Genomic DNA, 14,501 nt, shown 5'->3' on the forward strand with positions numbered 1-14,501 from the left:
TCCCAATGATTCTTATAAATCTGTCTTACGGACATTCAAAAATCTCTCTGCCAAGATTCTGGCTCATTTTTCTAATGAGCTAAGAAATCTGTCTCCGTTACTTGTGGGCCAAAATTCTGTCCTAATTGAATATACTTTGCACAAGAAATTCTGCTCCACTTTTCTGTTTCATAAATACGTTGCGAAGTTAGACACATATAAACCATACACTTTCTGGTGCATATTTTTCAGCCATTTTTCTGTTCTTTCTGATGCACACTGCTCATAAATATGTTGCAAATGCCGTGCACCATAAATTTTGCCATAACTGTAGATAGAAAAGTGCCCCATTTGCTCTGGTGGGGTAACCTATTTCATTTCATCACCATCTCTGCTCCCCTGATTCCAGCACAGTTGGAATTTTCTCTCTAGCCCCCACCTTTCCCAAGCAGCAAACGCAGTTAGTTTTGGTGCCTGATGCGTAATTTAAGCTCTGTAATGTCAGGTGGGCAGTGTCAGGCAGGGGGTGTGATGCAGAGCTTCAATCAGGGGCAGCCAGTGTCAGAGCTCAGAATCACACCCCTTGTCTGCTACTGTCTGACACCACCCACCTGACACTACAGAGACTAAATAGTATATCAAGCATCAAATCTAACAGCATTGATTGCTCGGGAAAAAATTGCAGCTGTGCCAGAATCCATGGAGCTGTGCCTATTTACAGAAGCTAAGAACTTAAATTAAAGGAGATGGTGAAAGGATCTCTTTATGGGATTGTGTTTAAGGGAACACTTATCACCTATGCACATGGGACTGAAGATACTCAAGTACTGTTTTCTACTATCACCGTCTTGACTACAAGCAGCAGTGAGCATGTGCTGTTCTGTTCTCATAGATAGTGGGGTTTCCAACTGTGGCACTCATCCATTGTGTGGATAGGTAAGAAGTGATATGAGACAAGCCTTCTACAGTACGATGATAACCCTTTTCCATATGACCTCTTAAAAGTGTTGTTCAGAGGAAAAAATAAAAACATGTCCAGCAGCCTGATCCGTGTTAGTGTTTGTGGTCAGCTGAGAGACACTAAAGAAAAAATGAGAAATCAGGACAGCAATGACCTGTAATAGCAAGAACTGTGATGCCAGTGCCAGAACAGAGAATCTGTAAAAGAGAAGTTTTTTTTTTTTGTTTTGTTTTGTTTTTCAATTTAGACCATTTGCAGACCTAATTTTAAGGGGCAGGGGATTGGACAACCCCTTTAAGGCTTACCAACATCAACTCAGGACAGCGACTCTCCCCTGGTGCACCTATCCAATCTATGTTTTATATGGGTAGTTTGACTAATCTGACCACTGTAGGAGAAAGGTGCAGCCAACCTCCTGCAGTGTAAGAGTTAGTATTGGTATAGCACAGGGTAGAGCCACTAATGTCCCGCAGCTCAGAATCTTACTGGAATTACTATGATGGTTTTTCCCATTAGACACATCAGAAGTGCATGTAAAAAACATGACCCACAAGCAAAGGGGCATAACTATCAGAGGAACAGGACTGGAAGACACTTAAGGACAAGAGTGAAGGGGGTGTTTATGTAGGCTTTTATATAGATGGAGAACCAGGTGACCAGTGTTCCAAAATTTCTGAAAATTGTTATAAGATTATCACCTTAGTTACAGCAAGAGCAGTTTTGGAGCAAAAGACCCGCAGGTGTGTTCATGAGAAAGTGTAAGTTGTAAAATTTAGACAAACAGTCACTTAAAAAGCTAAAAAGTCAGAGTCTGCCTGCAGTGTATTTGGGTATCCCACCCCTCACTGAGATATTTCCTATACAGGATCCTGGGGGGCAGAGGTAGAACTTGAGCTCATGAGCTTCGGCTTTTGGCACAGCTGATCAGCACCAGATGAATGTCGTACACAGCGGGTTCTGCGAGTGACCACTCCAAGATCGAGCAAGATGCTCATTTTTTCTGCACCCTGCAGAAGCTCAGGGTGGAATTTGGCGCTGATTTTGATGCCTAAAAATCAGTGCTAAACTCAACTGTATGAACGTAATCTTACAGGCCAACACCAAATCCTGATGAATAGACACAATGGTATCCTATCTAGGTTTTGGCACCTTCATTCAGGTCATCCCCTCCCATAATGATCCTACTGACATGACATCACTTCCGAGATCAGAATACTCCTTTATCATATGTTAGCAAGACCTAAAATTTACAATAGCACAAAATCCATTGACATACACACCAGTAATATTAATATACAATACTGTGATAAGCACATAACATAGAACAAGTATGGAGTAACACAAGCGCACATATAGAGCAGGTAATGTACGTAGCCAGTACAGACAGGAGTGCGACTATAACCTATGTCTATTACTAAACCGGTCACATTCATGTGCTATAAATATGTCACATCCATTAGGTCACAGTTTGCGGTGCTATCCATGTTAGTGTACTCACACCAGGTACAGCATACACTGAACAGCACATTAATAGTATCACAAAGCAATAAACTTGAACAAGCAAGTAAAAAGCAAAAGTTACACATATTGTAAATGGACATGACTGCAGATATAAAAACAGATGGTATTATGTATTACCACAATATTAGTACTTCATACAACAAATTATCTTTTCAAGAATAGCATCCAAAATCTTCTGACTAGTGTGCCCACTTTATATATTACATAAGTACTGCCCTGTCTGAGAGCAGAATAGGATAGATGGAGAGAAGCTGAGCTCTGTGATATATAGGGTTATATTATAGAGGGAGAGAAGCTGAGCTCTGTGATATATAGGGTTATATGATAGAGGAGAGAAGCTGTGCTCTGTGATATATAGGGTTATATGATAGAGGAGAGAAGCTGAGCTCTGTGATATATAGGGTTATATGATAGAGGGAGAGAGGCTGAGCTCTGTGATATATAGGGTTATATGATAGAGGAGAGAAGCTGAGCTCTGTGATATATAGGGTTATATGATAGAGGAGAGAAGCTGATCTCTGTGATATATAGGGTTATATGATAGAGGAGAGAAGCTGAGCTCTGTGATATATAGGGTTATATGATAGAGGGAGAGAGGCTGAGCTCTGTGATATATAGGGTTATATGATAGAGGAGAGAAGCTGAGCTCTGTGATATATAGGGCTATTTGATGGCATTTGCAATAAAAGATTTACCGTATTAGTAGGACTACTGGAACACCGATTGTATCAGAAAACAAACTTGAGATCCTTCCACAGACTTTAATGTGAGTCTCCCCTTATATGCAGTTATATGGTGGTCAGTGACATAATAAACATGTCTTTTCTAAGTTAAATTGCAGTGAAAATCAGTTTTTAATCCAAATGCTAATGAGCAATTGGTGCACCAAGGTGCTCTGCAGGCAGGCGGCAGTTCTTGTCAAGAGAGAGTAGTACCTTCCTTTGGTCCTGCATTTTTTCCATCAGGACCTAGATCAAGTGAGGACTAGGCCCTAATGTGTATTCCCGTGGAGTGCGTTGTAGTTTGAGCATTGTATACAGAGTTGCTTTTCACCCCAGGGACTGTTGAAGGGGACATACGGTATGTAACATTGTTATAAGCTGCTGAAGAGCACCTGTAATTTTATTGATGTCAGTTACTGTTTTCTGTGGACTGTAAATGACAGCAACCACAAGAGAGCCCGTGGTGGATGAGAGGGGGTCTCCCTCCCCACAGGAATACCGCTGAAGATGAGGGATTTCTATGGAGCCCATCAACTACAGAACTGTGTTATATCCATCTGTAATTTTTATGTCCTAATAACACTTAAGTAAATAATTTTTATACTGTAGAGTCTCAGAAGTTTTCCGCTAACTCGCATCCACAAAGTTACAAGTCCTAACTCATTTACTAAAGCATTAAAAGCTGATTTTCTCAGCAGAAAGTTTACACGCTGCACAAAAAAATGTAAATTCATTATTCCACAACTTTCCCTTACAACAACATATAAGGGGATTAGCAGCAATTTTGCTGATGGTAGACTCCTCTTAATGCAGAATACCCTATACGAGTCCTCTCCAATCATGGGATTGGTGGAGAGCCATGTGGTCATACTAATTCCCTTTCAATACATTTGCCACAAAAGTAATTCACCAGAAATACCCTTTAGAGTAAGTAGACAATATATGAATGGTAAAATAATGGCAGACTGACCTGCTCCCTCGCATGTCTTCCAGCTCCCGGTGAAGATGGGCATTCTTTTCTTCCTCTTCCTGCAGCTTCCTTTTCACAGCGCGCAGCTCTTGCTGAGCTTCACATTTAATGTCATTTGCCACAACCACAGCTGTTTGCAGGTCTGCCTGGAACCGCTTCCATTCTTCAGCATCTTCCTAAAATAAGATATCACAAACATTATTGCTTTCAAGCCAGCACTACTGGCCTTCCAACACAAGAGGGCAGTGCAGCATATAATGCTTGTATAACATTATTATCAGGGATAGGGCTAGCACCAGTATCCAGAAGCTTCCTGGACCCTCGCCACTTTCTTGCACCAGTACTGACAAGCATGCTGGCGCTGGAGCAGGTAAGGGGTGAGAAGTTGCAGGAGCTAAGAGTAAATGAGAATAAGATCTTTACTGTTCGCTCCCTGGTACCCTGCAAAAGTGCAAAGCATTGGAAAGCAGGTGGCAGGCATGGGGCGGCATTGTATTTTTTGGGAATATAAGGGACCTTTATATGGGGGCATTGTGCTGTATGGAGGCAAGAGACCACTATATGGGGGCACTGCACTGTATAGGGGAATTATACACTCACCGGCCACTTTATTAGGTACACCATGCTAGTAACGGGTTGGACCCCCTTTTGCCTTCAGAACTGCCTCAATTCTTCGTGGCATAGATTCAACAAGGTGCTGGAAGCATTCCTCAGAGATTTTGGTCCATATTGACATGATGGCATCACACAGTTGCTGCAGATTTGTCGGCTGCACATCCATGATGCGGATCTCCTGTTCCACCACATCCCAAAGATGCTCTATTGGATTGAGATCTGGTGACTGTGGAGGCCATTGGAGTACAGTGAACTCATTGTCATGTTCAAGAAACCAGTCTGAGATGATTCCAGCTTTATGACATGGCGCATTATCCTGCTGAAAGTAGCCATCAGATGTTGGGTACATTGTGGTCATAAAGGGATGGACATGGTCAGCAACAATACTCAGGTAGGCTTTGGCGTTGCAACGATGCTCAATTGGTAACCAGGGGCCCAAAGAGTGCCAAGAAAATATTCCCCACACCATGACACCACCACCACCAGCCTGAACCGTTGATACAAGGCAGGATGGATCCATGCTTTCATGTTGTTGACGCCAAATTCTGACCCTACCATCCGAATGTCGCAGCAGAAATCGAGACTCATCAGACCAGGCAACGTTTTTCCAATCTTCAATTGTCCAATTTCGATGAGCTTGTGCAAATTGTAGCCTCAGTTTCCTGTTCTTAGCTGAAAGGAGTGGCACCCGGTGTGGTCTTCTGCTGCTGTAGCCCATCTGCCTCAAAGTTCGACGTACTGTGCGTTCAGAGATGCTCTTCTGGCTACCTTGGTTGTAACGGGTGGCTATTTGAGTCACTGTTGCCTTTCTATCAGCTCGAACCAGTCTGGCCATTCTCCTCTGGCATCAACAACGCATTTCCGCCCACAGAACTGCCGCTCACTGGATGTTTTTTCTTTTTCGGACCATTCTCTGTAAACCCTAGAGATGGTTGTGCGTGAAAATCCCAGTCGATCAGCAGTTTCTGAAATACTCAGACCAGCCCTTCTGGCACAAACAACCATGCCACGTTCAAAGGCACTCAAATCACCTTTCTTCCCCATACTGATGCTCGATTTGAACTGCAGGAGATTGTCTTGACCATGTCTACATGCCTAAATGCACTGAGTTGCCGCCATGTGATTGGCTGATTAGAAATTAAGTGTTAACGAGCAGTTGGACAGGTGTACCTAATAAAGTGGCCGGTGAGTGTATGTGGGTATAAGAAGTCCATTGTACTGTATATGAACATAAGAGGTCAGTATATGGCAAAATAAGGGGGTCCTGGTACTGTATGAAGGCATAAGTGGCCATTATACTGTATGGGGCACAAAGCGGCCATTCTACTGTGTGGGGACAATAAGGGGGCCATTATACTGTATGGGGACATGCCAATTATAGCTGTAGATTTCACCCAAAATGCAATGCCTTGCAAAGGTAGAAAGTTATGGAAGATCTACAGCCATTGCAATAGGTCTGATGCAGCAACAACTGCCCAATTTGGGGTGCTTTTTGCTACAGCAGCTTTAAGCAGAAAACACTGGTGCTGCATGAGATGCACTGCAAAAGGGATTATAATTATCAACAACCAGGGCTGGCCTCAGGGAGGGCTAGACTGGGCAATTACCCAGGTCCCACATCAGTGAAGGGGCCCCCAGGATCTGGAGAATCAGGCTTTCAGTCTGATGACGTGAGTTCTGGGAGATCTATAGCTGTATTGGTGTGCTGTGCTGTGCACGCTGATGCTGTTTAATCCCATGATGGAGCAGGGAGCTGAAAAGTCCCTGCTCTGCCATAGACGACTGACAATGTAATGCACAGGATGTCGCAGCACAGGTGGTGTCATGGTGTCACTGCATTGAGGGAGCGTGGTAAGAAGATTTATAAAGATTTATAATGTGGGCTATTATTTATAAGGGGGGCTATTATACATGAGAGGGCTATTATTAATAAGGGGGACCATTTATAAGGGAGCACTATTATTTACAAGGGGGTATTACTGATAAGGGAGAACTATTACGGACACATGCTTTGTTGGTATATCAGCATTTGGCGCCCCACTTTTAATTTTGCCCAGGGCCACAGTCGGTCTAAGACTGGCCCCTGTCAACCAGCACAAAGTTTCTATATCTAATGCATATGTTACCTTCATTTGTTTCATGAAATGTTTCAGTTGTCTTTCTAGATCTTGCTTTTGTTCCTCGAGTTTATCCACTTTATCTAGATCAAAGGAAAAACACCACACAGGTCTCAATTGCAGTGGAAATTATCACACTAAACCATGCAGTTTGATATTACAGCCACTAGGAGGTGCTGCTTTTCCACTAATCCTATTAAAAATGTGCAATGTAATGTAACTGCACAAAAATATAAGACACATAATCACTTGTTTGTCCACAAACATCATTTCACAAAATTACCTAAAAAATAAACTGGTCACAACCATAAACACAATTTCCATTTTTGATCCACATCAACCACATTCTTCAGCTATGCAGAGGTACAACATTCTGCAACTGGAACAACAGGGAATTTTCCATCATAGCAAAAACCCTGGAATTCCCCATAAGAGTGTTCTCCGTAATTACAGCCAATTGTGATGGTCAGAACAATTCTCTGTCCCCTCCTATGGAAACAATCATTTGTCCATTTGCACTCACCAATTACTACTACTGGTTCTCCTTGCAGAGATCTTGCAGGTATAAGGAGTCTTTTACAGATAATGTTCCCTGGCAGAGACTCCTGGGCCCCAATGGAAAATCTTATCTAGAATACTGGTGTCATCTTATATTGCAGAGTTGCCTTTGGGACCCAACAGTCTCCAGGGACCATTAGTATTTGCTGCCTCCGCACTCCCTACAGCTACGCCCCTCCTCTCTGGGGAAATAGATGTGAATTAGCTCTCCTCCAGAAGGAAGAAAACTATCTCTCTAGTACCACCTATAGGTACAGATGTGGCCAAGTGTAACGTCTGAACAACAGACAAGCAAATCCAACTTTTCATTCGGCGTTTTCAATTTAAAAGAATGGTTATCTGACGGATCTGTTTACAGTAATGGGGTCTGCCGGGCACCTCTGGTGTGTGATGTTTTAGATGTGAAAACTGCAATTATTATTATTATTATTGTTTATTTATATAGCACCATTAATTCCAATTGCACAGGGGCCTGTATATCAGGGGGGTCCTATTACCATAGTAGTATCCTTCTACTGTCTATTAGATCGTGGGTAAATGCGTAAGTGCGGGTTCACACCTGCACCCAATCTCCGCTTTGTGGGTTTCCGTCTTCTGCCCAAGAAACTGGACAGGAGACAGAATCCCGGCAGTCATTGTCCATTCGTGAGCGTCTTCTGGTTTCCACGGCCAAACCGTTTTCTTTTTTAACCGGACACAAAGTCCTGCATGTCCGACTTTGTGTCTGGTTAAAAAAAAAAACAGTTTTGCAGCTGGAGATGCAGAAGATACTCATGGGTGAATGGGTTTGAAAACTGACTGCCGGTTTCCGTCTCCTGTACAGTTTCTCGGGCAGAAGACAGAAACCTGCAAAGTGGAGTCCGGGCGCAGGTGTGAACCCGCCCCAAGATCTTCATGGCTGGTGATTACTGGTGAATTGTTAGAGACATAGAATATATCTAAGATATTAGAAAACAAGGAAAACTGTTAGAAAACTGTTCTTGCACAAGAGCCCTCAGTGTCCAGTCCTGTCGGTTTCTACCTTGCCAAACCCATTAAAGAGCCTTGAAACACTATTAGGGACATCATCCATCAGGAGAGCAGCATATTGCACAACTAAATCTTAAAAGGGAACCTTTCAGCACTGGGGGCACAGAAGTCACTTGGCGCATGCGCTGGGATGTCCTGAAACCGAAGAAGCACTCCCAGCCTCCATGCGCAGGCGCTCAAGTTCACTGTGCACTGCTGAAGAAAGAGATCGGCAAGGACCATTGGGTAGACATAAGAGAGCCTGGGTGGACTCTTTACAGCAGACTGGTTGACTCTCACCCCAATAGTAATTTCAGAAATTGTTTGGTTGTTTTTTTTTCATTCATTTTTTTGTGACGTTTCAGCCTATATATCGGCTTTCATCAGACTACAAAATATAAGTCACAGAAGAAATCATATACTGCAGACATAATGCTGGGAAAGCTGGGTGGTTCTTGCTCAGATATGCCTGGGAACAACATAAGGGCGCCACGTACACTTGTGGTGTATGGTAGAGTACACATTGGTGGTGTATGGTAGGTGCAACGCCGATATACAGGCCGAAACGTCACAAAAATTACTCTACTTGATGAATAAAAAAACTGCGCAATTTTCTGAAATTACTTTTGGAGTGTGAGATGGTTTTATCACCTGTATACTTACAGCTTGGGACCCCATCTCTACACCCACTAAGGAGTGCAGCCTACACCCTTTACTACTGGTTTTAATACCCTTTAATAGCACTAGTCATCAATGGTGTTGGGCGCCATCCAATGAAGGTTATACTCCGCTCTTATGAGCGACTTCTACTTTGTTATATTTTCTGTTATTTTACATTGAACCCCATGAGGCATGTATAACTGGAACTCTATGTTCAGAGTAGAAAGAAATCCAGAAAATAGAAAGATGCTAAATACAAGCATGTGTTTCCCTTTGAAAGCCGCTGCGTGAAAAATCGTATCAGCTTCATTTTTCATGAGCTTTGATGCTGCAGAATTACAAAGTTACTTAAATGGTTTTTTTATGCTTTTAAAATCTCCAAGGAGTTTCTCATACAAATATCCAGATTATTATCAGGTTTCCTTCACTTCCAGACTGTGTTTAAAAAAAAAAAAAGTGAAGGGATTCCAAGCTTTTACATATTAATGGCAGAATACTAATATGGGAGGTGAGAGGGTCCTGCTGCTGATCATGTGGACAAAGGAGCTGCGTTGGCTTCTTCAAAGGTTTAACCAAAGAATGTGCCATATATTGTAGTTCAGCCCCAAGTGAATATGGCTATACTACAATATCAGACCCAATACATTGACAAGAGTAGTATTATGTGTGGCCATACTTAAAGGGGCAACAGCGCCCATAACAGCTTTTATTCTTGTGGTCAGTACGGGTGAATTAGTTGTAGCCCACAGATTACATATAAATAGCAGCAAGGCTGAGAGTGAGAGACTTGCTGCATAGCCAGAATCTCCTTATTGTGTCGGGGTTATCTTTTCATACACGTAGTGTCCCTGTCTGATAACCTGATCACAATAAGGAAATCAACTAATATCTAACAAATTTCTAACAAATATCAGACCATAGAAATGTTTCTGCATTCATAGTTGTTCCATTGGCGACAACAGACTATTGGTTATGAGGAAAGGGGGGGTGTTTGGTGAATATTTTTTTTATACAATACTTAAGTAACCTATCTAACTTTCCTTTAAAGGGGCTCTATCAGCAAAATCATGCTGATAGAGCCCCACATATGCGTGAATAGCCTTTAAAAAGGCTATTCAGCCACCGTAAAAGTTATATTAAACTACCCCCCCTCCCCCCCCCCGTTTTAAAATAAAACCCTAAAAAAGAATATAAGCTACTTACGCATCGTGCACGCTGGGCGGGCATTCAGGGTGTGTCTTCTTCTTCATCCACACCTCTTCTTCCTCCATGCGGCTTCTACTACAGCTACTGCGCATGCGCACAGGCCTTTTTTTTTAATCAATGTCAGTTCGCAAGCGCCGGAGGAGGACAGGACCCGAGGACATCGGAGGAAGAAGAGGCATGGATGAAGAAGACGGCGCACCATGAATGCCCACCCAGCGTGCACGATGTGTAAGTAGATCATATTCTTTTTTAGGGTTTTATTTTAAAACGGGGGGGGGGGGGGGGGGGGGGGTAGTTTAATATAACATTTACGGTGCCTGAATAGGCTTTTTAAAGGCTATTCACGCATATGTGGGGCTCCAGCAGCATGATTTTGCTGATAGAGCCCCCTTAATAAATAACAGGCTGTAAGGTTCCAATTAGCAATTCTCTAACTAAGCATTGCCAGGGAGAGTCTGCCCATACACTCATATTCAATGCAGTCTGTATAGCTGTAGATGAAGCAAGGAGGGGGGATGGTCACTTCAAATGGCTATTAGTGTTGAGTGAATAGTATTCTAAAATATTCAAATACCTCGCTCGCATAGGAATGCGTGGAAGCGGCCGAACACCGTCAAATATTCACGGCTGCTAACACCTTTCTATGGGAACGAGGTATTCGACGAGTACTATTCGCTCAACACTAATGGCCATATCTCCAGTGACATACCACCTGGAAAAGTGAGATTCTTAGCTTTCATTTGCTTCCAAGATTGCCATCACTGGTTAAAAACCACAGTTGGGAATGTGATTTTCACATGTTGCATGAACTGCTGCATATGACACCAGAACCACTTTACTAAGTGATATAAAATACAGCCATTCAAAGAGACCATTCCCTCCTTCTATAGACTTGCACTACAAATGTGTACAGTTTTCCCTGGCAACACGTCAGGTAGAGGGTTACTAGAACCTGCTTTCTATTAAAAGGAAGTTAGATAAGTAAGTATATTGCCAAGATGCTCACCAAACATCTCCAACACAACAGCAAAAAAAGAAAGGGGAAAAACAAAACAAAACACGGCAATACTTACACTTTAAGTGCTGATAGGATTCAGACATAAGACCTGAAAGAGATCCTTACAACCATGTGGCCCCTAGAAAGCTGCACAGGCTGACAGGGCAAGAAGCAGCATAGGGTTCCCTGATGTAGGTGCTACTTCATACAAGCATGTATTACAGCATCAGGGATTATAGCAGTAGACTCCAACCTATGGCATATACTATCCAAGTATATCCTGAATATCAATGTCTACCCTGAGAAATGTTGTTTATTGTAGCGACCATTCATCCAGAAATTATTTGGTTCTCATAAAACGAAAAACAGATGGCAAAGCAGTGAAAACCAATGTGAAGGCCCCTCGATAAAACAAATATGACAGTAGCAAATTTCATATTCACACTTTATTACTTGCTGCCTTCCTGGAGAGTCTGTATTCTTATATGTAAGCTGTATATACAGTACTGTGCAAAAGTGTGGTAAAATGCTGCAAAGTAAGAACGCTTCCAGAAATAGAAGGGTTAATCAGTCAATTTTGTCCAATTAGAAAAATGAAGTGAATAACCAAGAAATATAAATCCCATCAATATTTAGAGTGACCGTCCTTTGCCTTCTATGTTTTTTTTTTTGCAAGAACTCGGCAGGGAGATTGTTCCTGCCATCTTGGAGAACTAAGCACAGATCTTCTGTAGATGTAGGCCTGCTCCAATCCTTCTGTCTCTTCATGTAATCCCAGACAGACTGGGTGATGATGAGATCAGGGCTCTGTGGGATCCATATCAACACTTCCAGGTCTCCTCCAAAGGGCAAAGGTCACACCAAATATTGATCTGGTTTGGGCAGCATAGTGGCTTGGTGCCTTGCAGAATTTCAAATATAGCCAAGGATAACATCTGCATGGAGTTTGTATGTTCTATGGATTTCCAGTTTCTTCCCATACCCCTAAGACATACTGATGGGGAATATAGATTGTGACTCCTGAGTGACAATATCTATAAAGTGCTGCGGTATAGGTTGGTGCTATATAAGTAAGCAAAATAAATAAAATAATAATTTTGATTTTTCTTTTGTTCATTCACTTCATTTTGTTACTTGATCAAATATCCTATTAACCCTTCTATTTCTGGAAGCATTCCTATTTTGCAGCATATCTGCCTAAAGCGTGTGCACAGTGCTGTAGTTTTCTATCGCCATCTGATATCCCAGCACCGTCTACCCCTGATAAATCTGGATTAAAGGCAGTGGAGGTTTGCATGCGCCATTTTGGTATGTACTATTACAATGTATGGTTATTATCATGTCCATTGCAATGAAGACTGGAAACTCGATGATTCCAGCTCTGAGATAAATACAGTACATGCTGCGACCACCTTCTTCTGTAATACATCACGGCCAAGTATTTGCTATATATTCTGAAAAGTCATTTCATGTGAAGATACGTTCCTGCCCATAAATCACTGGCGTGCCCTTCCCTGGATTTCTTGGAGATTGCTGCATGATGGAGGATAAGGCAAATAGCTGACCTCCTGGCTCTATTGCTATATTATCTAATCACAACCAGCTTCCTGCCTGGGAAGAGACAAAGCAAGCTGGAGTTTTGTGCTCAGTCACTTTTTTAATGCGTATAGCCTTGAATTGGGGGTGGGGAGGCAGACAATGCCACAAAAGCTCTTCAAGGACAATATATGAACCAAGAATAAAAGAGGATTGAAACCTGATGAGAACTGTCAGCGTTCCCCTCCTCCGTCTATATCGCTGAACTGTTGCTGTGGGCTTGTAAATGTTGTATATATTACCTGTATTATGACTGTTTATGTGTATACGTTTATACTGGACCAATACTATGTATGTTATACTGGTATAACGTCTAAATGTCATATACCCTTCTGAAGGATGTTAATAGGTGATGCTGCGCTGTATACTGGGTGAGAAGGCATTATAATTTAGGCCACAGCATTGGACCACGCTCTAAAGTGACCCCATGCAATGTCCAGACAAGGACCGGATACTATATCAGCTCACACTGTAGCAGTGGTTATAAAGTAGGGGGAGAGCAGCGCCCAGGAAACTGGCAAACCACCCCATGGAAGAGTAGCCGGACCACTCTCAATATTGAAGGATGACCCTAGAGTTAAACCACATGAGAATTGTGAACCCTGAGGTGTGAAGGGGTGACAGAACCTGCACCTGCGACACTACTGACTCTGGATGGTTTCGGAGAATAGTGGACACACTGTATTGCTCTTGTGTGGTCCTGAGACTGGTGAGAGACCAAGACCTGGTGTTACGGGAAAGCAACGCCTAGGAAAGTGACCTTTATATTGACCTGCCGGCCTGCTGCCTAATGAACAGACAGAAACTGATCTGAGACTAAGGTGTGTACTAAGCCATGGTCATATTGTGTGACAGTATGGTGAGGATGGTATGGCTGCTACCCCTATTGGGAGAGAAAGGGAGACCCTGTGTGAGAACGGCACCACACAGGTGAGCCAGCACAGGACTGTGTGCCATTTCTACTGCCAACTCCCAGCTGGGATTACCGGGTAAAAATGCTTATCCAAGCTCTCACCTCTGTTAAGACATTTAATTCAAAGTCATTGCACTCTTTGGGAGACAGTCCGTAACCATCAAGCGTGTTACCTCTTGTAAGACTTCTGTAACCACCAAGTCATCATTGCAGAGTAAACTGCTCCAGTTACCCGCTGTCTGGCTGTATTACTGTGCCATCCTTCTATGGAGCCCCAAAACATACCCTTATAGGGCGCCATCCTGGGGCAGCACGGAATATAAGTTAGAACATTTTTATAAAAAGTATGCATCCTATTTATCACTATATTCTAGTAATATGTCACACAGTATGCACGGACCATGTCGCATTAATATGGTTGTATAACAGTCCAGACCTGTCATACGGGTGTTTTCAGCATTTTTTTTTTTCTTTAAATGCCACAGACTAATCAGTGTTTAACAATGAGGTTTAACAGGTTCTACATCGGACACCTGTATGAAAGCACTTTGCTTCCAAAAACATGCAGAATACCATCTCCATATAATGGCACACTCTCTCATGCCATCTTGCTTTGTGATTTTACTATATAACACATTCCCAGAACTCTTTTATGTCATTTTGCTGCCTGAAAAAATA

General features: G+C 42.6%; 1 protein-coding gene across 4 annotated transcripts in view; it reads right to left on the reverse strand.

Moving 5' to 3' along the window:
- SPECC1 (sperm antigen with calponin homology and coiled-coil domains 1) overlaps positions 1 to 14,501 on the reverse strand; it is a 260,851-nt gene that overhangs the window by 96,573 nt on the left and 149,777 nt on the right. For all 4 annotated transcript variants that reach the window (XM_075263737.1, XM_075263738.1, XM_075263740.1 and 1 more), the window contains 2 exons: positions 6,895 to 6,968; positions 4,154 to 4,329 (listed from right to left, as the gene is read on the reverse strand). In XM_075263737.1, the coding sequence (XP_075119838.1) occupies positions 4,154 to 4,329; positions 6,895 to 6,968 (250 nt within the window). The remainder of the gene's footprint in view (positions 1 to 4,153; positions 4,330 to 6,894; positions 6,969 to 14,501) is intronic.

Source organism: Leptodactylus fuscus, chromosome 2, assembly GCF_031893055.1.
Source record: "Leptodactylus fuscus isolate aLepFus1 chromosome 2, aLepFus1.hap2, whole genome shotgun sequence".
Lineage (NCBI taxonomy): Eukaryota > Metazoa > Chordata > Amphibia > Anura > Leptodactylidae > Leptodactylus > Leptodactylus fuscus.